The sequence below is a fragment of the Stigmatopora nigra genome, chromosome 22 (assembly GCF_051989575.1).
Source record: "Stigmatopora nigra isolate UIUO_SnigA chromosome 22, RoL_Snig_1.1, whole genome shotgun sequence".
Taxonomy (NCBI): Eukaryota; Metazoa; Chordata; class Actinopteri; order Syngnathiformes; family Syngnathidae; genus Stigmatopora; species Stigmatopora nigra.
Window position 1 is genome coordinate 3,659,574 of NC_135529.1, and position 26,247 is coordinate 3,685,820.

General features: G+C 41.8%; 5 protein-coding genes across 5 annotated transcripts; 4 read left to right on the forward strand and 1 right to left on the reverse strand.

The window, feature by feature from the left end:
- The first annotated feature begins 106 nt into the window (after positions 1 to 106).
- LOC144215606 (uncharacterized) lies at positions 107 to 1,149 on the forward strand. Its single transcript, XM_077744659.1, has one exon. It carries the CDS (start codon positions 212 to 214, stop codon positions 986 to 988), a length of 777 nt encoding a protein of 258 aa, XP_077600785.1. The 5' UTR covers positions 107 to 211; the 3' UTR covers positions 989 to 1,149.
- A 6,400-nt stretch (positions 1,150 to 7,549) lies between these two features.
- On the forward strand, positions 7,550 to 8,628 carry LOC144215695 (uncharacterized). The gene has a single exon (XM_077744780.1). The coding sequence runs from the start codon at positions 7,816 to 7,818 to the stop codon at positions 8,449 to 8,451; it is 636 nt and encodes a 211-aa protein (XP_077600906.1). The 5' UTR covers positions 7,550 to 7,815; the 3' UTR covers positions 8,452 to 8,628.
- Positions 8,629 to 9,052: 424 nt separating this feature from the next.
- Positions 9,053 to 12,248, forward strand: LOC144180909 (macrophage-expressed gene 1 protein-like). Its single transcript, XM_077709064.1, has 2 exons — positions 9,053 to 9,763; positions 10,245 to 12,248. The coding sequence occupies exons 1-2, from the start codon at positions 9,314 to 9,316 to the stop codon at positions 11,919 to 11,921; spliced, it is 2,127 nt and encodes a 708-aa protein (XP_077565190.1). The 5' UTR covers positions 9,053 to 9,313; the 3' UTR covers positions 11,922 to 12,248.
- A 431-nt stretch (positions 12,249 to 12,679) lies between these two features.
- On the forward strand, positions 12,680 to 15,244 carry LOC144215628 (perforin-1-like). Its single transcript, XM_077744682.1, has 5 exons — positions 12,680 to 13,052; positions 13,191 to 13,460; positions 13,537 to 13,808; positions 14,012 to 14,153; positions 14,242 to 15,244. Exons 2-5 carry the CDS (start codon positions 13,197 to 13,199, stop codon positions 15,127 to 15,129), a joined length of 1,566 nt encoding a protein of 521 aa, XP_077600808.1. The 5' UTR covers positions 12,680 to 13,052; positions 13,191 to 13,196; the 3' UTR covers positions 15,130 to 15,244.
- Positions 15,245 to 15,554: 310 nt separating this feature from the next.
- LOC144215627 (SWI/SNF-related matrix-associated actin-dependent regulator of chromatin subfamily A containing DEAD/H box 1A-like) lies at positions 15,555 to 24,270 on the reverse strand. The gene is made up of 25 exons (XM_077744681.1): positions 23,830 to 24,270; positions 23,264 to 23,378; positions 23,058 to 23,175; positions 22,618 to 22,684; positions 22,104 to 22,198; positions 21,879 to 21,951; positions 21,577 to 21,671; positions 21,356 to 21,463; positions 20,638 to 20,716; positions 19,943 to 20,547; positions 19,574 to 19,770; positions 19,403 to 19,493; positions 19,065 to 19,164; positions 18,905 to 18,964; positions 18,658 to 18,733; positions 18,444 to 18,579; positions 18,149 to 18,280; positions 17,948 to 18,043; positions 17,691 to 17,808; positions 17,495 to 17,610; positions 17,237 to 17,425; positions 16,993 to 17,111; positions 16,715 to 16,897; positions 16,203 to 16,312; positions 15,555 to 16,073 (listed from the first exon to the last, which is right to left on the reverse strand). The coding sequence occupies exons 1-25, from the start codon at positions 23,924 to 23,926 to the stop codon at positions 16,012 to 16,014; spliced, it is 3,237 nt and encodes a 1,078-aa protein (XP_077600807.1). The 5' UTR covers positions 23,927 to 24,270; the 3' UTR covers positions 15,555 to 16,011.
- Positions 24,271 to 26,247: the final 1,977 nt, after the last annotated feature.

Below are 26,247 nucleotides of genomic sequence, written 5' to 3' on the forward strand. Positions count from 1 at the left end.
TTCACGGCTTTGACTTGCACATCGGCACTTTGTTTCAAAGTCTCTCATGACTCTGTAGCAAGCAGGTCAATGAGCGCCTAGAATCTATAAATGCCAGGAACAAATTCTTGTCTGGCATAATCAGCATTTTAACCAATGCATAAATAACTGGAAGACTTACAGAGGATCGAAGACTGCTGTTGAATACGGCTCAGGCCCAGCGCCACCGACAATGTCGCCTCGAAGGAGATCCAGGAAGAGGGGCGGGGCAGTGTCCAGCCTCCTCCTGAATGCCATCTCCTACGGCGGCCTGTCGGGACTCACCTTTACCGGCCTCCGGAAGGTCCTCAAGGCCAATGGCTACTACGACGTAGCGAACAATAGAGCCCGGCTCCGTCTGGCTGTTCGAAGGCTGGTAGCCAGAAAGTACGTCGTCCGCACCAGGGGGAGACGCCTCAGGATCAACCCATACGGGCCTCGCAGGTGGAGGGGGAGGGGGCGGCGGCGGCGAAGGAGGAGGAGGAGGTTGAGAGGCAGGAGAAGGAGGAGACGCTCTCGGAGAAGGCGCAGGAGGTCCACATCTGGGCGCAGGAGGAAGAGAAGAAGAAGGAGAAGGAGAAGGAGGAGGTCTGTGAGGAGAAGAAGGAGGAGAAGGAGATCTGTCAGGAGGAGAAGAAGAAGGAGGAGGTCCGTGAGGAGGAGGCGGAGGAGAAGGAGAAGGAGGTCCCGTAGGAGACCTTTGAGGAGGAGGAGGCGCTCCAGGAGGAGGAGGCGCTCTAGGAGGAGGAGGTCTCGCAGGAGGACATCCCGCAGGAGGAGGAGGTACCGCAGGAGGAGGTATAGGAGGAGAAGATCCCGCAGGAGAAGGTACAGGAGGAGGAGGAGAAGATATCCTCGCAGGAGGAGGAGAAGAAGAGTCAGGAGGGTCCGCAGGCTGAGGAGGATCAGGAGAGTCCGGAGAATCCGACGTAGGAGACCCAGGAGGAGGAGAAGGAGAAGCAGGCGTTAATAGGGCCAGCATAATGAGAAGTGGATAGACACTACTCCCATTTTTGTCCATATTTAGTCAAATGTATATACACATATATTTTTTTACTTAAAGGATCTTTACACTGTCCATGGCACTCTGTTAAAATATTTTTCTGTGTGTAAATAAAACCTTGATAGACATTAGCTTTGCCCTCATTGAAACTGTAAAAATGCAAAAGATGATCAAAAAGAAAGTGAAAGTTACAGCTCAGTGGGTCACATTAGAAATAATGAATTTGATTGGCAGCATTCTGTGACCCACCAAAAAACAATAACAATGTCAATATTAAATTATAAAATATCTGGTAAGTATGATAAATATACTTGTAGTGATTAATTTAATTCAATTATTCTTCCATTTTGCTTATCCTCAACAGGATTGTGGTGGTTTTTGGAGACTATAACAACTAAATATAATGGCATAAAGCAGAATAACGCAGTCTTACATTTGGACAATTTGTGCTAAAACCTAATTTCATTGAACACATAGTGATAGACAAGATTCCCTGTGTGAATGGAATTAGTTTACTACAAACACAAAAATAACCAATTTACACTAGTCACAAAATAAAATAAAAATATTTGGGAAAATCAACAATTTCATGTCATCTCATGTTTGCCAAAGATAAATAAAACCTGCAATCACTGCTGTCTAAACTATTACGACTGACATTCTTGTCATCTATGTCTAAAATACCTTTTCTATTTCTGCATCCTCACCCTCTTGCTCCCATAACAACGACATTTACCGAATAAGGGATGAATAAAGTTATCCAATCCAATCCATTATAATTAAAATGTTTGACTGTTTGTCTGCATATTTTCATGAAGTTACATTCTAAATCCAATAGATTATATTTTCATATGTTTCGTAAAATAACAAATGGAAAAAAGAAGAAAAAAAACATTACTTAGAGGTCCAAAGAGCCCCTAAATTAGGCCCACTAACGCCTATATGGTCCTTATGGCAGCATATGTATGGAATAATGTAGGATACTACCCCCTGCTGACCAAGAGTGATTATAGCATATTGTGTTCAATAACTATTTCATACGGGCAGTATTTAAACAAGTTTGAAAGTAACGTATCTTGATGAACAATATCAAGCTCACCAATGGAAATACAAATCTGACCAATAAATTAATTGGAACGAGGATCCAGTTTTGTCAAAGACATTTAAAAAGGACTTAATTACGTATCGTGTATATGGATACGTAAATGATTATGATTCCCCGTACAAACCCCCCCAAACCGTACAAACACCGTACGACGCATGTTTACTCGCGGTAACTCGTTTCTTACTATGTGGCTCCTCCATCCTTTATCGATATTGCCGTACGCACCGCTAAAAATTACATAGGATTGGGAATAATTTATGATGGTATACCGTGACAATAGTAACGATCGATGACAAGAGCGTCGTTGGCTACCAGCCTACGAGACTATTTGGATTTTAGCCAAAACCGTCTTGTTGAGATCAGTTTTCATAAATATTGGCGATTTAAAAAAAAATCCCCGTACAAAAGTCGGTGTACAGCGTACATGATTTGAAATGGTAAAAAACCGTATAAAATACGCGTAAAACGTACAAGTTGACAGGTAGGAACATGCAAGAATGAAACGTGCATATGGTCGGATTATTTTTAATAGAAAATGACTTTCTTTGGGCTACAAGAGTGGCGGAAAGCTTGTAAATATACAAACTAGGCTACACTCGCACACACACTGTTGACGTTTTTGTTGTAATTGCTTTGCTTGCCAGGAACTTTTGGCGTAACTCTTTTGATTAGAGCAACCCGACCCCGTCGGAAAAGGCGGGGATGAACTAAAATGACATTGAGATGCGGTATATATCAGACACATTACAGTACTATGTCGTCATGGTGATCCCCAAAACCCCCAAATCACGCGTCACCGGCGCCTCCTGCGTAATTACGCATCTCGCTTTGACCAAAGCTCCAATGTCTTTAAATCCCCACACGTACAAAGCGCTCAAACTCCCCCAAGTGGTCTTTTTTTCAAATGCACCTAATGGCTTTTGAGTCTGATTTATAGGCAGGTCTGGCGGGGGTGAAAATGGAGAGGTGAGGTATGGTCTCGGGGTTTACACTTCGAGGTCAACGAGATGAAGACTTAACGCATATGCTCATGCATAGCACCATAAGTCCGAATCCGAGCTTCAACTCTGCTCTGACCTCACTCAAGCCGAGTCAGGCCAAAAGAGCACCACAATGTCTCTCGCACGCCAATCACCGAGGAGATCCAGCAAGAGGGGGGGACCCCAGCTGTCCAACCTCATCATGAATACCATCACTGCCTACGGGGGGCCCTACGGTGTGACACTTGTCTGCCTGAAGAGGGTCCTAAAATCCAATGGCTACGATGTGGGGCGCAATCGAGGGCGACTACGCCTCACCTTGCGCAAACTAGTGGCCAAAAGATACATCCTGCGAGGCAGGGCCGCAGGGGGTCGAGGCATCTTCCGCCTCAACCACTACCGCGGCCGATACAGGATGACCAGGCGCAGGATTAGAGTAGGAAGTAGGAGAAGGAGAAGGAGGAGGAGGAGGAGAAGGAGACGAAGGAGATACGGGAGGAGGCGGTTGGGAAGGAGGAGGACAAGGAGGATGACCTCCTTGAGAAGAAGGAGTAGGAGAAGGATGTCTGTGATGAGGAGGAGAAGGAGGAGGAGAATGTCTTTGCGGAGAAGGAGGAGACGAAGGATGTCCGTGATGAGGAGGAGGATAAGGAGGAGAAGGAGGAGGAGTTCTTCTCTGAGAATAAGGAAGAGGAAGAGGAGATATTCTGTGAGGAGGAGGAGGAGAAGGAGTTATATAAGAAGGAGGCGAGGCGGGCCAAATTCCTTGAGGAGGAGGAGGAGGAGGCGGAGAAGGAGGTATATAATGAGAAGGAGAAGAAGAAGAAGGTATTCTTTGAGGAGAAGGAGGAGGAGAAGGTATTCTGTGAGAAGAAGGAGAAGAAGGAGGTATTCTTTGAAGAGAAGGAGGAGGAGAAGAAGGTATTCCGTGAGGAGGAGGAGGAGAAGAAGGTACTCTGTAAGGAGAAGGAGGAGAAGAAGGTACTCTGTGAGGAGAAGGAGGAGAAGACGGTACTCTGTCAGGAGGAGGCGAAGGAGGAGAAGGTACTCTGTGAGGAGGCGAAGGAGGAGAAGATACTCTGTGAGGAGAAGGAGGAGGAGGAGAAGGTACTCTCTGAGGAGGCGCAGACGGAGAAGGTACTCTCTGAGGAGGCGCAGAAGGAGAAGGTATTCTCGGAGGAGACGGAGGAGGAGAAGAAGGTATTCTGTGAGGAGACGGAGGAGGAGAAGATTTTCTCTGAGGAGACGGAGAAGGAGGAGAAGATATTCCCTGAGGAGACGCAGGAGGAGAAGATATTCTCTGAGGAGGCGGAGGAGGAGGAGATATTCTAGGAGGAGGAGGAGAAGAAGGTATTCTGTGAGGAGAAGAAGGAGGAGGAGGAGGAGGTATTCTGTGAGGAGGCGAAGAAGGAGAAGATACTCTATGAGAAGAAGGAGAAGGCGTTATTCCGGGAGGAGGAGAAGGCGTAGGAGGAGGTACTCCGTGAGACGAAGAAGGAGGAGACGAAGGTATTCTGCGAGGCGGAGAAGATATCCCGTGAGGAGGAGAAGGCGGAGACGATATGCCCGGAGGAGAAGGCGAAGGAGATATTCCACAACTAGGAGGAGGAGGAGAGGCCCGAGGAGAACCAGGAGAAGGAGATATAGACGCAGGAGAAGTTCCTTGATGGGTTGAAGGAAAATGCTTATGGATGGACTTCCTTTATAATTTATATTATTCATATTTACCACTAAATCTGCTGTGGCTGTCATTATATAGCATCCGTTTTATTTTTTGTATTACTATTATATAAAGCCTTGTTTCTTATAGCATGTGTTCAATAAAACTAGAGAAAACAAACATAATAAGTTGTCAACACACTTCATTCATATTCCGGACCACACATCTGGTTGTGGGGGTTGCTGGAGCCTATCCCAGCTGACTTTGGGTGGAGGGGAGACTAGACCTAGACTGGTTGCCAGTCAGCCATAGGACAGAGACAGATGACCATTCACACTCACAATCATACCAGAGGGAATAGAGCCCACATCCAAGTCAGTAGGGTGAACCACTACACCAGTGATTTTCAAACTTTTTTTGGCCACCGCCCCCTTCACCGCCGGGCCAAAATGCCAACGCCCCCCTCTTTACCCCTTTCCAACGAACGCTAGAACGACTATATTGCTAAATGTCACAAGAATTGGTTGATTCTTCAATCACAAACAGTTTGAAGACTAGACTAAAAAAAACAATTTTAATAAACAAAAATGGTTATCATTTATTCTTCACCTCGAATCATAAAAATTGATAGCTGATGCATTAAGCCGGTCGCTGTGCGCATACGTCTGTGGTTAAGCGTTGCCGGCGCGCTATTGTGTGCTCCTCTGCGGCTGACTGGATGGTGGTGGTTTCCCCAGTCGCCTGCATCGACGATAAACTCGTGACAATTAGTGATATACGGTATATGCGCGCTGCTCGTGAGCGCTCGAGCAGACAACGTTTCTTGTTTCAATAAAGCTTGTTTTTTGTCGACTTTTTATTACAGACAATCAATTTTTCCGGTCTTTCTACAAACACCAACGTCACATTTTACTGTAATTGCTCCATCGCCCCCTTCACTATTTCAACGCCCCCCATTCGCCTGTTTATTCGTCAGCGCCCCCCTGAAAGTTCACACCACCCCCCGGGGGGCGGTACCGCCCACTTTGAAAACCACTGCACTACACCATTAGCCATCTTACAATTTCAATTTTACCACATTTAATTTGGATGCCATTACAAATCACCTTTTATGAAAAAAAATGCTTTTCAGGGCCATTATTCAGTTTGCTATGGGTTATTTCATCATAGAAAAACATCTGGGATTCTTCTTACTATATAAATCAATAATCAGTTATAAAACTAAAACTTTTCACTTATATACTAATAATTCCTATTTGAAATATCCACGTTTTATTAGAACATAAATCCCTAAAGTTGCAATAAACAATGTACAACATACACATTTTAACTTTTATTTCCACATAAAATTCAATTTGGTCATTGAGGGAGTACTACAGACCTATTTGGTATTTTACCAAAAGATCTAAAAGCATTTGTTTTTTTCAGATTTGGTCTCAGGACAGGTATAGCCTCAAATACCCTTTCCTTTGAAATGTATGATTTGGCGTAAAAAAAAATGTGGGTATCATTCCACAAGCTTCTTGTTTTGGTGAATGAGTAATCGTTTCATAATGGGTGAGTGGCTTTTCAGCATTTTTTCCCCCACAGTGGACAAAGACTTTCATAGCAGCTTCACCCAGCATCTTCACAAGGTCTGCAGGGTACATGACATCACAGTGCAGCATTCTACAAGTTCTTGCCGTCTTTGTTCTACCTTCACGCCCACTGTAATCATCGGGAGGACTGAATACTGAAAAATGCACCTGCTTGTTGCCATCTTCTCAATCTAAAAGTGTAAACAGTTGATTACAATACTACTGTTTCAGAAGAAACCACATTGTTTTTCTGGATGAGTTGGAATAGTTTGGACACGCACTCCAGTCACAATGCATTGAAGGTTTTGCACTATCAAGGGATTGAAAGTGCATTCACTGCCAATCTTCCCAGTTGAAATGAATGGGACATCTATCATTGTGAAAAGCGGGCAATGAGTATATAATACTATGGAATGAAATAAGATTTAGATGATATTAACCCCAATATTACACTAGTTTATATAGCCAGTGTTTGAATTGAATTTTAATTTCTAATTATGAACCAATACATTTATGAATTTAAAAAAGGATGACATACAATCAATCATTCATTCTTTTTCTGAACAGCGAGGGTCACGGGAGGTGCTGGAGCCTATCCCAGCTGACTCCAACCCAGGGCCAATTTAGACTGTCCAGTCAGCCTATTATGTATGTTTTTTTTTTAATGTGGGAGGTAACCAGAGTACCAGGAGGAGACCCACACAGGCCCGGGAGAACATGCAAACTCCACACAGGTGGACCGACCTGGATTTGAACCCAGGGCCCCAGAGCTGTGAGGCCTACATGCGAACCACCCTGGCCGCCATAAAGACTACAATCATGTATATATTTTAAAAAATACACTTTTAAAACCAAATGTCTTTAACAATTTTTGTTGACTACATGATCAGGTCTTCATGGGGTTAATTAAAACAATACATGCATAATTAAAACAATCTTTAGACTTTCAACCAACATAAATAATGTGCATTATTTGATAACACTTCGTCATAAATGAATTTTTAATTGTGGATAAACACATCCCTCAATTCAGCCCTCCACATTAAATTAATCTTTTAAAAAAATCACCTCTAATGACATCTGATGACTGTATAATGATGACGTAGTGTGCTCCACCACGTGGAAGTGTAGCGTAATAACACCTAACACTTTGTTGTAAAGACACCAGTCTCTCTCACACGCTCACGTATAGAGAGACATGACTCCAACAAACATTATGAATCCCTTTTTTCGAATGCACTCCACAGCTTATGAGGACGTTTTAAAGGAGACCAGAGAAGGAGATGCAGGGACGCGCTTCATTATGGTTTTACCAGTGGACACGACAGTTCTTCCCATCGGGATTTCAAAATAAAAATAGAAAAAGAAAAATCCAAAAGATATTAAAAAAAACAACAACAACTGAAACCTATCTCGAATAACTTTTATTAGTATCTGAGGATACTTAATTGGGAACGCAAGCACATTCTACAATGTCTTTGGCACTCGAGTTCACGTCTCAACTGAGAACAACGAAGAAGACCGGCCCCACGGTCTCTATCCTCATCCTAAACGCCATCTCCTCCTACGGGGCTCCGCGAGGCGTATCGCTGGTTGCCCTTAAGAAGGTGCTGAAATCCCACGGCTACGATGTCACCCGGAACCGAGCTCGAATTCGCCTCGCTCTGCGCAGACTAGTGGCCAAAAAAGTCATCCTGCGCACGCGGGGGAAAGGGGTCTCCGGTTCCTTCAAACTCAACCCCAAACCCCCCATTCGCCGCAGGAGGCGGGTAGTAAAGCAGGGTGGCGCCAAGAAGAGAAGGAGGAGGAAGGCAAAGAGGAAAAAGTCCAAGGCAAGGAAAGCCAGGAGGGGACGCTCCAGAAGAAGGCGCTCTAGGAGGGGACGCTCTAGGAGGCGACGCTCCAGGAGAGCGCGCTCCAGGAGGAGGGTGCGCTCCAGGAGAAGACGCAGAAGGGCCCCTCCTGCCAGGAAAAGGTCGACTAGGAGGAGGAGAATTGCTCCGAGAAGGAAGACCCCCCAAAAGATCAGGAGGGTCCGACGCAAGAGGACCAAGACCGCCAAGCAGCGCAGGAGGTGGAGGAGGAGGAGCGGAAGGCGGTACAGATGATCCACGGCCTCCGTGGCATCCCATCACCCACATGGACCATGTATTTATGAATCTGTAGCGTCTATGCTAATCTTTCTTCCTGTATTGGAATTAATAATCTTGTTGGCTGTTGCAGCACTTCTTTTCCGGGATGTCCATGTTATCAATCCAAAATAAAGTCACTTACAAAGACTGCCATTCCTTTTGAACCGTATGGGACTTTATTAACCGAGTGACAATTTCCTGAAGTATTTAGAGTATATATCAAAAGTAGGACTAAAACATTTTGCAACCTCTTTAATATTGCTGAAACTGGACAGCGCCCTGGAAATTATTATATATGGTAGGTCTGTACATATTGTTATGTAGCCCTTCACCCAATTTATGCCTCAAAACTGCACTGTAGCACACCCAAAAAGTCCACGCCTGGTGGGCACAGCCAGGGCTCAACTACTTTTTGAGGTAACTCATTTGGGGAAACTTTGGCTCTTCCCCTTTTTCAGGTTTCACTTTCACTTCTGCTTTTGGAGGTCTTTGATAAGAGGAAGTCTGCAGGGGACAAAAATCCTAGCAACCCTAAAAAATACTAATTTGAGGCCGATTCTCACCTGGAAATCTTCATAAACCCTACATCAAACTTAATTTTCACCGCAAGTTTGTTACAATGGATTTTAGGTTCCATTCTTTAAAAGCTTGATTTGAGATTAAAAGTTATTCAGTGGAATATATTGTTTCTCAGGTGAAACAGACTTACCAAAAACAATATTTAAACCTAAGCAGCATTCCTAAACCACTAGTTCCTCTTCAAGGTCATATGACAAGAGGGAGGAACTCCTGAAACTTTACTTCAGCTGTTTTAGCGTACATTTTTGACACATTCAAGATGAAGGCATCAGTGACTTTCCTTGCTCTGTCTTTCCTCCGCGTTTGTTTGTCAGTTTCTGTCAGCCGTCCGACCAACTGGCTAGGGCAATGTCGGGCGTCCGCCAACCCCTCCATCACAGCTCTAGGGGCACTACCTGGCGGGGGCTGGGATAACCTCCGAAACCTGGATATGGGTCGGGTCATGAACCTCAGCTATTTCAATTGCCAGACCACTGAAGACGGGCTCTACTACATCCCAGATGAAGTGTTTGTTATACCACACAAAGAGACTGGAGTGGAGACCAACTCAGAGATGATCAAATCATGGCAGGAGCATAAAAGCTCGCAGTCACGTGGGATAAATGCTGATGTCTCATTCTTTTCTTTGCTGAATGGAAAATTCTCAGTGGAGAACCAGAGAATGAAAATCCATCAGGTCAAAGACTCTTCAACCACAACCAGGGTGGAGGTAACATTTGATGAATTTGTTGAGTGTTCAACACTTTGAGCTGAATAGAAACATGTTCATGAGCAATTATATTTAAGCACTACCATTTATCAAAAGAAATGTCTTAACTCATTTGACGGAGTAATCAGTAAACGAGCCCTGCGAGCCAGAGTTTTTGTAAAGGCGTAAGAAGAATGTTAGCATTCATGAAATCAAAGGATAGGTTTTTCCATGGTGCAGAAATACAATTTAAATGTCCATTTTTTCTCAGTTTAACTCATAAATAGGGCCGCGTTTTTGTTTATTTGTCACTACAAGAAGTGTTTAACGGAATGCAAGGTAAAGCCCGGCTGGGTAAAAATAGACAAATATTAATTAATACTTAAACAAGCCTATCAAGGCATACATGTGAAGTGAAAATAATTACAGTTGACAATCTCTGCAAGCATAATATATTGGATATATGTGAAAAATTGTAACAATTGATTCATTTCACTCTCAGGTCCGCAACCTCCTCTACACAGTTCAAGCTCATCCTGACTTCAGCCTCGATTCACGTTTTGCTGAGCTGGCCAAGGAGATAGCTGATGCCATTGAAAATAACCAAACAAGGAATGGAAACTATCTCTCAGAAAAGATGGTGTTGGAGTACGGAACTCATGTCATCACAAGTGTTGATGCAGGGGCTATGTTGGTGGAGGAAGACTACCTGGAGTCCAAGTACGTGTCGGACAATGAGTCTCAGAGTTCTAGCATCAAAGTTTCAGCTGGCCTGAACTTTTACGACAAACTCAAGTTTGACATAAGCAGCCAAAACACCCAACAGAGTTCGTCACTCCAGGCATATCAGTCAAACATTCAGTATTCTTTCATTCAAAGTCATGGCAGCATCCCTTTTTATCCTGGCATCACTCTACAAAAGTGGCAGGAGGGCACCAGAAACAACCTGGTTGCTGTTGATCGGAAAGGATTAGCCTTACCCTACTTTCTAAATGCCAACACCTTGCCTGATTTACCCCAACCTACTGTTAACAAAGTCGCCAACTTGGTGAGAAAGGCCATCGAGCGCTATTACAAGGTCAACACCCGGCCTGGGTGCGTTGACATTAACTCACAGAACTTCAACTTTCAAGCAAATATCAACGACGCATCATGCGAAGGCCACACTGGAAATCTCACTTTTGGTGGCGTCTACCAAGAATGTATTCCCATCTCCCAAAATGCACAACCACTGTGTGATGCCCTGGCCCAGAAAAATCCAGATACAGGGGCATTTTCCTGTAACTCGCCTTACATGTCAACACTCCTACGATCAGAAATCAGACAGCAAGGTTACACCAACCACGACTGTTATGATGAAACATATAGGTGTGGGATATTTCACTTGCGTACCTGCCATCGTACAGTATGTCAAGACAACGCGTACGTACGCTCAGCCCACATAAATACCTATTGGTGTTCGCTTACCGGTGAGGCACCTGTGAACTCTGGCTATCTCTTTGGAGGGTTGTATAGTCCCTCTGAGGTGAACCCCATCACCAACAGTAAAACTTGCCCAACAAACTTTTTGCCTCTGAAGTTTCTCTCAGATGGCCAGGTGATCTGTTTGAGTAAAGACGACGAAACTGGCACCGAATATGCTGCACCGTTCGGAGGCTTTTTTAGCTGCCAGTCAAATAACGTCTGGGCAGGGCAACAACGCCGCTGTCCTCCAAAGTTCAGTCAGCATTTAGCTGCAGTTAGTGATGGCTGTGAAATTCTTTACTGTGTCCAGTCAAGATTATTCACAAGTGGGCAACTGCTTCCAATCCACCTCCCTCCTTTCACTAGAGAACCGCTCCTCACGGGAAAAACCACCAACACGGTACTGGTGATGACAGAAGGTGAAAAAAGCTGGGTACGAGTAGGAAATAGCAAATCTTGGAAAATGGCAGGCGCGAAGGATATTCAGAAGATTTTGGAAACCTTCAGTCCCAAGAAAAATCAAATGTCCAGTGGAGAAAAGGCTGGGGTAGCATTTGGTGTGATAGGCATGATGGCTCTGGTGGTCGTGGGAGTGTTTTTTGTAAAAAGAAAACAAAACCTGCCCAGGATGACCGTGAAGAGTGGGTACACACAATTGCTCAATGAAGAGCTTGTGGGTGATGGAGAGAGAGGGATTCTACAATCCAATGCTTGAAAATTGTTGAATATAGCCCAATGTCATTACATTTTCTGGTTTGTCGAATACTTTTTAATGAATTATGTTCACTTTATTAGAAAATGTTTAATCATAGTTTATGGCTAAAATGTTGTATCTGCATTTTTTGTTACCTGAATTTTTCATACCACTGCTTCTATGAAATAAATGGAAATGGAAATTATGTTTTACATTTGACAGCTTATAGCAAAGAAAAAGGAAAAATCCATGCCTTGCAACAGTCTGGGTCTTAGGAAGTTAAAGTAAATATTATATTGTATTAGTCCATTTAATAAATGTATAGGATTCATTTGAATTACACTGAACATATCCTACGATTTTAAAATTGGAGCGTGCATATTTCCCCTTTATAGACAAAGTTAAAAAAACACTGCAGTGTCATGTGAGTCTGTTTTAAATTCACATTGTGCAAGTAAACAAGAATAAAAAATGACCTATTTTTTATATATTCACATATGCATAGTACTAGAAATAGATTGCTAACATCCATGAGGTCAAAACCATTTTTCTAAATCGTAATCTTTAGTGGGTTTTCTATCCCTATGCTTAAATAGATATTGGCAGAAGAGACCTAATGTTTATAGTAAGGTTATCACCACACAGACAGGCAAGGCTTAGCCACTGTATAGACAAAAGCACGAATAGCATAATGACAAGAGAATCCCCTTGCACATACCCTTTTCCAGTAACTGTGCAGTTGTGCATACATATCTCGAGCAAGATGAAAAGAACCACCCTCCCCCACCCAGCTGTGAGGGAGCAAGAGGCAATCTTGAATATGAAAACAAAACGGCTTACGCTGAGGAAATTGGAACAGCCTTAAGGGGTGAGAGAGCAACACAGCAAAAACACACAGACATGAAAAGCCCTGAGCCATGAATAGGCGCCTTGGTGCTTTAAAAACAGTGATTCACAGACAAAAGTGAGACACAGCCGGAATCTGCCAGTCTGCGGCTGAATGTGAGGAAGGAAGAAGGCTTTGACAGTCTCGCTTTCGACTGATGTCGTCAAAGGTTGTAGAACTTAAGAAAACATTCTGGAGAAGAATTTCTGCACTATTTTGAGCGGAGGAAAATAACAAACCTTAAGAAGGACAAGACCTAATCTGAGGTAAGTGTGAAGTTTCCCTTTTGGGCATATGTTAAAAAACTTTCTATGAGCTAAGATTTTTCAAACTTTAATGCATTCAAGCTGTTGTGTGGTATGCATGCAGATACTTCATTGCATACCAATTCACTCTACAACTAGGTAACCATGCCAGGATTCCAACAAAGTAGCTTATTAGTAGTCTCATTGGTGTTGGCATTGGCAATCACCATGGAGATCTGCAGAGCATGTCAGCTTGGCTCTGCAACAGATTGCGAAAAAGCACCCTTCGTGCCCGGCTACAACCTGGCTGGGGAGGGTTTTGATGTTGTCCGGATGCGCCGAACGGGGGCGTACGTCATTAATGTCAAGGGTCATCTGGCTGACAACAATACATGCACACTGTGTACAAACCGCTTCCACAAAGGACAGGTGACATCTGCAAAACAATGCATGCTCAACATTAAAACGTTTGTTTCATGCTTGACATTTTCCATCTTACTCTCAGATTGAGCGACTTCCAGCGGCTGTGTTAGACTGGCGCCCCTTCAGCCGTTGCAGCAAGCAGCTTACTAGTGCCCTCCACCACTCTGTGGACTCCCTGCTGCGCCGTTCCAGCTCACTGGTGAACAACAACTGGAGCGTTGGTTTGAGCCTGGATAAAATTGGCAAGGTCGTGCTTGGAGGAAGCCGCTCGGACTTGGCTAAATTCGCACAATCTCAGCATAGCATGGACAAAGCTACTTTTGCCATCCATGAAATCAGTTGCACCTACTACAGGTAAAAGAAAGGGCACAAACTAGTGCGCCATAAGTGCTCAAGGGGTGGAAGTAGATTGACTGCAAAATTGGCTGAGTCTAGTCAATCTTACAAGAAATGTGTGCCTTTTTAACCCAATCCACATGTGAACTTTGACCAAGGAAACACTGACTTTCCAAACAGCTGCTCCCACCATGTAGGATCTCATTCGTCTTTTACTGTAGTTACAGACTGGCTGATCACCCCCAGCTAAGCGCAGAGTTTATAAAGCATCTGGCCAGACTCTCACGGAATATCATGCCAAACGAGAGCAAAGCCATGTACAGACGACTTATTGACACCTACGGGACACATTACATCCACCAGGTAAAATGTATACGAGATATATTTTTTTTAATTTTGACTTATTACTGCGGAAACGCACTAAATTAATTTTCTTCCCTCTCTTTCCAAGGTTCAACTCGGTGGCAGAGTGAGACGAATCACAGCCTTCAGGACCTGCCTAGCCACACTCAAAGGTTTCAAAGAGGTGGACATTAAAAACTGCCTGAATGCCGAACTCCGCATGGCCTTGGGTTTCCTCCCTGCCAACGCATCCTTTTCTAACAAGTGTGACAACCTAATGAAGGGCAACATGAGCATGGGTTTTTATCAAGGATTCATGACCCATAAGACTGAGGTCATTGGAGGGGAAAAATACTTTCCTGACATCCTCTACCAACAAGACCCTTCTGAAGCCTACCAAAGCTGGATGAATAGCCTCCAAGACAACCCTGACGTGGTCTCTTATGGGATTTCCCCTTTGCATCATCTGGTTGAAGACCCTCAGATTAGCGCAAACCTGAGAGCAATTATCTCAGAGTACATTCAAGAGAACAAGCTGCAGGAGGACGAGCTGGCTTTCAAGAATTGCTCTCCGACCCCAAACCTGGACCACAACTGCTGTCCTTTGCGGGGTGGCCGTGGAACTCTCACACTGGAGATCATCAGAGCTGCCGGTCTCAAGGCTGACACCTTCACCAAAACTGACGCCTTTGTTAAGATCTTCTATAACGGAATGTACGAGGAGACGTCAACAGTAATGGATGACAATAACCCTGTGTGGAACGCCACCTATGGTTTTGGTTCAGTGGAGGTGGGGCAGGAGTTACGGTTTGAAGTCTGGGACAGAGATGTTCTTTACAACGATCAAGCAGGGGTTTGTCTCATCTTTCCCGAACGAGGACATCATTCTTTGAGCTGTCAACTGCGCAAAGGAGTCCTCTACTTTTCGTACAGCATCAAATGTGACGCTCACTTGTCAGGTTACAGGTGTGGACGGTACTCGCCCACAACAAAGTAATGTCGTTTAATTGATTTACCTTGTGTCAACCGCAGTTTACTTGAGTACAATCTTACCCTAGTGACTGAGTTTAGAGTTCTTTGACCAGCTTAACTCAATTTGCCCATGAAAATAATTTTGCATGCAAAATTAAAAAGCGCCAATAAACATTTCTTTATCCTTTGTACTTTAGACTTACCTTGATTTTAAAATCCTTTAGTGCTTCGTTGTTAAATTCTGGAAGTATCCATTTTCCAACCCTTTGTATAACTCTTCTTAAAATGCCATATTTAACATGTAAAACAGTGACAACAAATTGTATTAAATGATTACATGGTTTGAACGTAGCCATAGTTAAAAAATGGCATTTCAAACACGTATAGTATATTTTTTACTGCAACATTTTATTTGCGAATTAATAAAAACCGAAAAAATGGAAACACTACTTATGCAAGTGGACATTTTATGTATAAGAAAACATACTGCTGCGCTATTGTGGGAATGTGTACTCTTTGATGAGAAAATAGTTATCTGGAATGTCTTGTTTAGATGACAGAAGTTTGTACGTATGTAAACTGGTCCCAACACCCAAGATACAGTATCACAAAATTATAAAAAGGTTTGGTCAATGTAGCACAGAAAAAATAGGCACCTTTCAATTATTTCTGCTCTTCTGCAAGCTCAATGCAACAGCATGTAACCCAGGCATTAAATAACCAAAAGGCGCAATATTTGTTCAGACTTTAACACCAGTAACATTTATGACAAAATATAAATTTTAAAACAGAGCTATCAGTCTAAAGAGCTGATCAACATAAATTTTCCAGTGTGTTTTTAGAAATCTCATGTCTGCCCAGGCCTAGTGAAATATGTGTTCCATCACACTCACAGTTGTATTGAATATCACAGTCCCAGTGATGCTTTGAGCAAAGAGGCCATATCTTCAGGCATTGACCCCTCACCACCTAAAAAAATTAAAATAATTTATAAATATTGAATTTGAGTCAGAATAATTCAAATAAGCAAACAATAATCTTGGGAAATGTAAGTGTGCACATGATCATGTACTATGTGTGTACTACTAGTGCCATTACATTGCTCAGCAGCTGTCATGTCCTGCTCCAGTTTGAGTTTCTTCTGGCCCAGCTGCAGTATGCCATCCTCAATACTGTCTTTACTGACCAACTTGATAACCCGCACGGTCCTGACAAACAAATCGGGTGTGGTTGGTGGTTAGCATTTACTTTTTGCTGTACATTACTACCTGTATATATATAGGAGGGTTGAATAACTACAGAGACACCTCGCAACTTTTCGCATCGGTTAGCGCTTTTATGTTTTTGATTTAAATGTTTTTTAAGTTCATAAAAATGTGAAATTCCATGCTAAAACTTGCAAGCGGAGGCAACTCCTCTGTCTTCCGCTAGCTACTAGGACTCAGCACTGAAGAAAAAAAAACGTTATATATGAGCTCATGTTAAAAGTAGTTACAAACCATTGACCTAACCTCACAACGGAAGGGTGCTTAGTTTGGCCATGTCAAAATGCATTTTGAACCCGTGTCTTTAAAGTTTCCAACGTTTCAAATCAATGTGTTCCATCGTACCTGGTCTGACCCAAACGGTGACAGCGGTCCTCAGCCTGCTTGTCGTTATAGGGGTTCCAGTCAATGTCGTGCAAGATGACAACATTGGCTGATGTGAGGTTGATACCGAGGCCACCGGCACGAGTCGACAGAAGAAATACAAATAAATTGCTGTCATTGTTGAACTCGTCAATTAGCACAATTCTGGAAGGGACAAGAAGGTATACTCATAATTACAGTTTTTGCATTGTATATGATTTCAAACTTGATCGTCATCTGAAGAAATATTGAGAACTGACCTGTCTGCGATTGGTGTGGAGCCATCCAGTCTAATGTAACGATGATTCAGATGTTTCATCAGAATTTCTACAATATCCAGCATCATGGTGAATTGACTGAATAGAACAACTTTGTCTCCCTGTGCAATGATAACAAACCTTCATGAAGGCAGAATCCTTAAATTGAGTCATTATTCAACCATATTGAACCATGTTCAACTCTGGAGGTATGTCTGCATGTGTGTTGCTACAATTTGCAATGAACCTTGTCTTTGAATGATGCCAGCTTCTTTGTCAGCCACTGAAACTTCCCAGAGTCAACGAGAAGGCTCTTTTCTAGCTGGTAGGAGCTGATGGATGTGTATTTTTGACACAGGCAATGGAGCTCAAAGTCAGACATGACTTCCATGTCCTCCTGGATCAATGGTGCGCTGGCGTCATTGTGTGTTGGCTCCTAAAAAAGAAGAACAGTGTTGGAAAATGTTTTTAGGCTAGAATTTGCTCATTAGCTAACGTCCATTACTTTGAGCATGAGTTTACTCATGGTTTTGAGTTTTTCTTTAGTGTAATATTGTCGGTGAAGCAGAGGGTGGTTGGCCATCTTCCTCAACTGCATTATCACGTTACACATCTGGCGATCTTTGTGGCCCAAAGTAAAAGAGGTAAAGGTCAGAGAGGGTTATAACACTTGTGATTGTTGCATGGTGAACATGACTTACTTTCACCAGTGGTAGAAGCCTTGAGTTTTTTCAAGAGTTTCTGGTAGAGAACCTCTTGCTTCTCACTCATGGAGCAGAACTTCACCATTTCTTTCTTATCAGGCAACTGCTTGAGGACCTGGACATGAAATGAGCAACAAATACAAAAAAAATTCTAAGCCCAGAATTGTGGCAAATCAATTTAAGCAATTTAAAAAGCACCAAAGTTTCCATTGAAAAGGAATGACAGGAAAACAGCATGGATAAAATTGACTTGCCTCATTCTTAACTCTTCGAAGGATAAAAGGTTTCATTATGCGTTTGGCTTCAGAGATGCGATCTTTCTCGAATTGACTCTGTTCCCCATGAGACTTCTACAGAAAAAAAAGATTGGTTGTGGGTTGTGGAAAAGGCAGAATCTAGAAAATGTGTGTTCTCATTTTTTTTTTACTGTATTTTGAGAAGAGCCACTGAAATACCATAGAAAACATCTTGGAGAGCTGCAGGGTGGAGCTGGCGAACAAGGACGGCATGATGAAGTTGAGAAGTGACATCAGCTCCAAGAGGTTGTTTTGCAAAGGTGTGCCAGTGAGGAGCAGGCGATGCTCCGCCTGAACACATTAAGAAGGAATTAAATTAAGGACATATTTGCTTCAGTTAAATTGATTCACTGGTGTGCTGGTCTCAATATCCAAGTTGTGCATACTACATAATTCAAATAATTTTTTGTGTGTCATTTTGAGAACTGCATTAAAAAAATACCAGTGAACTCACATTGATGGCCATGAGATTTCGATACCGCAACGAGTTCATGTTCTTGAGCATGTGACCTTCGTCGAAAATGGCGTATGTAACGCGCAGTTTGCGGAACAGACTGCGGTCACTGTTACTCCCAATGGCAAAATTGTACCTAGTCAAAAGGAGTGGCAAAGTTAAAAAAGCAAACATGTTTGAAATAAAATGTTCATAAACTGAGTTAGTTACTCACGTAGTGACAAGGACGTTAAATTCAACCTCATCGTTCAGGATGTCATGCTTAAGGTAATGGCGGTCTTCCATAGATCCTGTATGTGACAAAAGCTGACTCAAAAATAGATCAAATAAAAAAAACACTCAAAACTTTGGTGCTTTTCCTGAACGCACCATTTTTTTAAGCAAAAACACAGACAGACATAGCACTGCACAAACTGCATTTGGATGTAAAATGATTTATATGTAAAAGAAAAGCACCATACCACAATAAACTAATACTTTCAGAGTGGGACACCATGCCGTCAGCTCCCTGACCCAGTTATCTGTAAAACAATAAAAAACAACACCAAAGAAATTGTATGATAGACAAATGTTTTGTTTTCATGTGCATCAGCATCCAATCCTAAAGTCTATATATGTTACCAAGGGTGGAGGCAGGGACAGTAATGAGATGAGGACCCTCTATTCCTTTCTGCAATAAATCCGCCAAGAAGGCAATAGCTTGGATGGTCTTTCCCAAACCCTGAGCAAAAGAAATATAACTTGTAAGAGTATGAAATGAACCACTTTCAGACTGCCTTTCTTGTATGTTTATTCTAAACAAGAATGTCAATGTCACTCTCAAGAATGTCGATGGGAGGATAGTGTTATCCTCCCACATCAGGAATGGGATGCTCTTTTCATTTTTATAACTCTCAAAGTCAATGCTATATTAGTATTAGTTAGGTGTAGATCTGATTCCTGTGTTGCGTGTGTCTTACCATCTCATCAGCAAGGATGCCGCTTAGCTTGTGCTCGTGCAGAAGCTGCAGCCATTTCAAACCTATAAATTGATGGGGTTTAAGCTCGAACCTGGAAGAAAAATATATTTACCGTGAGGGACAAAAAAGCAAAGGAAATCACAATTTTAATCTGGACTGCATGGCACTCACTGGCTATTTAGCAGGCTTGGCTGTTTCATTGTTCCCGAGCCGGCCTTCATCACTTCTGTGACCTGTTTGACCATCTTTGAGGAAATGGTCTCACATTTTGACATGAGTCTCCTCACAATAGTACGCTCCTTAAGAACAGTTTTGCAGTCCATAAGCAGATCTTCTGAGAGCCCGTTTTCCTTTTGCATTACACTAGTCTTGAGAGCAAAAGAAAAAAAATGGATGGTGGTAAGAGCAGAAAAATATAGGATTTCAATTCTGACAGTTTGTGTTAAAAATTAGGTTTTTCTTTTTTTACAACTGAGATGATGTTTCCTATGTTATTGCAATTGAGTAAGATGCACCTATTGAATAAAATAAATATCTTACCAGGCTTAGCCAGTTTTTAAAGGGTCGCAGCTCAATGATTTTACTGGCTTTTTTAACAGAACATTTAGAAATAAGAGTCAGTTCATCGACGGTGGCCTCCTGAAAGAACTTGAGGATGTCCAACTTCTTGCCTCCAATATTTGCCAGTGCGTCATCGTAGTTGTCCAAGTCACTGTCTGATGCATTCTCATCGTCGCCATCAGAACTTTCTTCAGAAGTGCCGGCTTTGAGCTTTCTTTCTTTTGCTCGCTTTTTGGCCAAACTGGTCCCACTATCAAACTTAGACAGGGTTTTCCCAGAAGGCAATGAGGTGGACGAGCAGGATGGCTTCTCATACTTTGTTTCCTTGACTTGCAACTCGCTTTTTGTAATCCACGAGGAGAGGATGCAGTTGGAATGTTTGACCTCTTCTTCAGACGAATAGTCTTGACTGTCAATTGTATCATTTGAATCTTTGTCACTATCACTTAAGTTGTTGTGCATGTTCACTTTGGCATCTATTTCACTAAATGCAAACTGGTGCAACTTGCTTTGCTTCTTTACAGACTTCTCTTTGCTTTTGCTAGGTTTTGGCGTATCTTTTGACAAGATGAAGGAGTTGTCATCTGTAAGTTACACAAAAGACATTCCACATCAGGAAAGATGGACATGATGTAGGTGACAGAAATAAGAAGGAAAGTATTTTGGAACCTGACCTGGGTCCGAGAACATCTTTAGAACATCTTTAGCCACGACAACATCCCAGTTGTGTTCCTGAAGCACCGATCGCAGTTCCTACAATAAGGCAGTGAAAATCATCTAACAACAGAAAGGGAAATCTACCAGCTCAAGTGTAATTATTGTTATCTCCCTTATTAGACTTTTCTAACAAACCTTTCCCTCATAGGTGCATAAATCAATTTTTGCTACTTAGTAAAAATGTGCTACTACTCTTTTCCTCCATCAGCCTTATAGTTGTGACCGTCTAATCATCGTAACGTTACCATAGGTGTTAGCTTTATTAATGTTACATTATTATATATTTGCTTACAATGGAGAATGCTTTTCTTTAACTAAGCCTTTTAAACTTAAAAAGGTAATTTTAGTACATCTGCTTGCAACCCTGATAGACAACGGGAAGGTCGCTCCTCTATCCACCTGGACTTATCAAAATTGTTTTGAAACCTCGACGTCTCAAATGGATCCGGGAGGCATGTGCAGAACTGCAATTTCTGATGGGTTTCAAAAAAGGACAGAAGAGCAGCTGCAGTGGCTATTTCTTGCAAAGAGCTCAACTATCTAGCCTATCCAGTTATAGCCAATGTGAAGTGAAAATAATGAAAACATGAAGTGAAAATTGAACTGAAAATGTAGGGAACAAACAGAAAGAATTGTTGTCTACGCTTTGTAGTATTTTTGTGTGTGAGTTTTTACCTCTTTGTCCTGATTGGGAAACTTCTTCTGTAGTTTTTTGACCATTTCCTCCTTTTTCTCCCAAGTTGGTTCATCTTCATCAGAATCCTCGCTAGTATCATCAGACACCTTGTTTAATTACCAAAAGAAAAGGAGAAAATTATTGTTTTATTGATTTTAGTCAAACAAGCATGAATTATGCAAATTTCCCCCAAACGTAATTGGAGCAATTGTCCTCTCACCACAGATTCTTTTCTCCTTTTGTTTGGTTGAGTTTCCTTGGTTGCCAGTGAGCTGGCAGATACCTCGGAGTTTCTGTTCTTGACACTATCTGGGTCTGAAAAAAAAAAAAAAAAACAGTTAACTAGTGGCACTTATGATGCGGAAAATACAGTCGATATTTGTCTGGAAAATGAAAGAGTTAACTGTTTGGATTTGGAAAATAGTGTTAAATGAGTACCTACTAAATATATTACAGTATTTTCTGGTTAGATCTGAATTGTCTAATTAAAATGACCTGGACAAAAAAAAAAACTATTCATACCGTCATCATCATCATCACTAATCAGCACAAATGCACCTTTAACTCCATCCGTCGTACTGGTATCTCCAACAACCTGGGAACACAAGGCAATATATCGTAGAGTAAATATTAGTTATTCTTTCATTCATTTTTTATACCGCTTATCCTTATAAAGGTAGCGAGTGGCAAATTAGAGAATGGCATTGGTTATTGTTTGTTTAGTAACTCTATGCTTTGTTGTTGCACCTCTGTTTGTTTCCTTTTTCTGTAGCGTTGAGTCGTCCCAATATCCTCCGAGTTGTTAGAGCCGTCCTGCTTTTTCTTCCTAAAACAACCTTTGTCTGGAAAAAAAATAAGGTTGTAGTCAGCAATCTTTGTCTAAGGCAGTGGTAGGCAAACTATTCCACAAAAGATGGCAGTGAGCAGTGTTTTTACTTCCAACCCATGAGGACACCTGTTCACTAATCTGCGTTACAATAATATCTTGAGATACGAGTTTAATGCGTTCCGGGACCTAGCTCATACGTCGATTTACTCGTATCTCAAATCAACGTTTTGCATAGAAATTAACTAGTAAACACAAATGAATTAGTTCCCACCCTCTGAGAAAAAAAACCCAAAAAGCAGAATATTAAAATAGAAAAACATTATTATTGGTTCTAATTCACATTTCGCCACATTTTCCTGTTATACAGGCCTGGCGCCACATACTTTAAGGTTTATTTTATTTATTCATCTGTATGCAATACTCCATTCATACCTTGATCTTCAGAAATCAGCAGACATGTGGCAATAGCTCCATCAAGTGTACTTGTGCTACCAACGACCTATACATATAACACAATGTACACTGTTATCCATTCATTGAGTACAATAGGCAAATAAACATGCAAGGTCATTACTGACAAAAATATTTGACTTAATCACATTTTGCTGACTGTCACTTGGTATCACCTGCTTTGTTTATTTTTTCTTATTTTAACCATATTATCCCTTAAAGCAGCAGTCTCAAATCGGTCCTCAAATGGCCGCAGGGGGTGCAGGTTTTCATCCAAACCGAACAAGCGGACGCCTTTTGCAAGTGTAATCAGTTCATTGCAGCCAGGTGCCACTTATTTTGCCGATTTGCGGAATCGGTTTGAGACCCCACTCATAAAAAGTCGACGGACGAATACTTAGTTTCAACACAATGTCACCTACTTCTGAGACTTTTTTTCTTGACAGTTGAGGGAACAGTTCTGCCAGTTTTAACTCTTGACTTTTTTTGTCTTTGATTTCATCTTGAGTGACAGGTGTGGATGGCTTAACCACAGGCTCCCTGGTATAGATAGCAAAGGCAGTGCCGAATAGGTAAATAGAATGTGGGAGCATAGAGGAAAAATACATTCAGAAGATCTGTTACTAACCTGGATTTCTTAGAACAGTTTATTTTCCTCAGTATCTCGTCATCGCCGGAGTCTTCAAAAACCACTCCTTGCTGATGGGACTTTGAAAAATGAGATTTGGAGGATTTCATTTGAGCTGTTGGGGGAAAAATGAAACCATCATTAAAGACCTGTACACATTCACTACTGGAACGTCCACTTCGATGGGAATGTACAATCAACACCATCTATGGCAGCAATGAGTTAAAATTGAGAAAAGCTTTGATTTGATTAGGTATGTTCATTTTGATACACGTATAGTTATTTTATTACACTTCTATAAGATATTGAAAGGTGAAGTCTTCTATTTGTCTACAAAAGTATATTTAAAGTACTATAATTTTCAAAAATCAAACCAACAAGATAAGCAAAAAATAGCCACTTTATTTGCTAAGGCAGGAAGGATTGTGTCGACTGCTGATATGACAAATCGACAAAAACAAGTCTGGCATGGGGGTTTATTTAGGTTTATTTCCAATATGATGCAAGGCAGTTGTGGGTACGTCTCCTCCTGCTATGCACAAATTGCATTGGACAGCTTTACTCACCCGGCTTGTTCTCCTTCTCTGACTCGGAACACGTGTTCTGTCCTTTGGACGGAGATGATTTTTGAAATCGAAAACGTCCCAAATTGAATTGGCTCATGTTGATCGGATCGGGCTATGCCATTCCTGACAGCGATGAGCTCTTTGTCCCAAACCACGTTGATTTGTGCTTAGTCTTATGTTATATATGTAGAGTATTTTCTTGAGCACTAGCGTGAGCCTCAACTTTTTTCATCCCCTTACTAGCAAACCTGACAGTGACAGGCGATGGCTGAAATAGTCTGTGGATTTGAGAAAATCACCTTTTTTGGAGATTAAATACACGGCGATTATTTTAGGAAACGATGGTTGTAAAACCAGAACGCCGGTTTCCCGCTAACTAGCGGCTATGGGGCCGTATGATACACACAATAAAAGGAAGGTTGAGCGCTATCATTGGCCAAGAGAGCGGATGGGCGGAAACAAAATCTCGTCACGTGTGGTTATTCTACGGAAGATGATTAACAGTTAACTCATTCACTTCCAGCCATGGAAACAATAGATTTCTTTCTTAAACCACCAAATATACATATCGTGTCTTCTGGCTACATGAAAAGAAAGAAGTGTCAAAATGAAAGTTTAGATTCCCATATTTTGACGTAAATGTTTTGGTGATATTCGTTTTCGTTCTTTCATAATGAGCGGTTAAAGGTCTTTGGTAGTGTATAGATTCAAAATAAACAAACAGAAATAAAAACCCAAATTATGAATTAGCTTTTATTTACAATAATACTATATTGCTTTGTGAAAATTCAATATCTTACACTGAGGTTCAAGATCGGATATGAATGGACGGATGAGATGTCTGATGGGCCAAAACATTGGATGGGCAACCTTTCAAAGAACAGAATAAATATCACACAAATAGAGCTAGATATCTGATGCATGGTGTGAGTTATGGGGTACAAGTGTTGTCATTTGTCGGCCATTTTGCGTCGGAGCCATTCGCTATAGTCAAGATACAACCTTGTCTTTAAATGCTCCACTTCACCTGAAAGAAGCCAGGCGATGATGTTTCTTTAAAGCAACTTTTTATATATTGTATCAATACATGTATATCTTAACCACCAATTAAATGGTGTCAATCTTTTTGACAGCTGGCATTATTAATTCACGTTTATGTATCTAAATCTGCTGCATTACTAGTTTTCCCCCGTTAGATGTCGCAGTCTGATAACAATGTCCCCATGTCCCCATCAAAGTCGCTTAGAAACCTCTTAGGTAGAAACTGATGTCACATTTGAACCAGAAACAAAAACACGAAGTTGCTGAAGTTAGGGAACTCAGAGGTCAATGACCTCAAAGCTGTAACAAGATAATGTTTGTCTGATGATTATATACTGAGGATATAAAATCCAAGTGCAACACAAACATTTAATGGTATTTAGAATTTCTGTTTTGAAACAGAGGATATATTTATGAAGTCATTTTACCTGTGGAATAGCAAAAGGAACTTGTATTCAAGAACAAGCTTCATACAAGAAGGCCTGATTCACTAGTCAACCACCGTGCCCATGAAGGGAAAAGTTAATCAAAGTCATCTAATCATATTGCATTCATAATTTGGTGCACATATACAGTACATAAGGGGACAATGTCATTTTCACCTGCCCTCCAATGCCTTTATTAGGATGACTATGCTGAACACTCATTAGTGCAGCGCCACCATGTCGCCCTACTGTCGCCCCATCATCGTCATTGAGACCCTATAAGTTATAATGTTGTGGGTGTGGGTGTGCATTTCTGTGTGTGTACACGAGTGGGGCACAATAGGCTGACTGACAATGAATCTGATGGAGGTCGTGACCTCTCACAGCAGGATGTTCAAACTGATTCTACTTGCCTTCTCCTGTGATCTTGGTCAAGGTTTTCTTTCTTTATGTTCCTAGACAGATGTACAGTGAGTGTCTCTTACTTTTAAAGTAATGTTTGTCAAAGTACAGCACAGCGACAATATGATTCATTTATTCTATTCTGACAATATATCATCATCTTTGTATTCTATGTTTGTTTTGCTAACCCTAACCCTTGTGACAAAGTCTGCCAGCATCCAGCCATGGTGGCGCCCAACTTGGCCGAGACCCGACGGCGGCAGGGACCACCTTGTCACCATGGCGACTTGTCTGGGAGGCAACTCCACACACCCGCACTGATGATTCACTGGCACATTTTAAACCCTTATATTGTTTCCTTGCATTACATATTGTAAAACATAGCAAAACAGGGGTTTTATCTGTATTAATTTTTTTTTGATATTGTTCATTTTACAGTGTTCTAGATGAATGGACTAGTGGATGATTGGTGGATGGCCAACAAAGCTATATTGTGAAGAATGTGCTAGTCCGCCGGTTATTATGTCCTCCAAACTTTGTGAATGAGGTG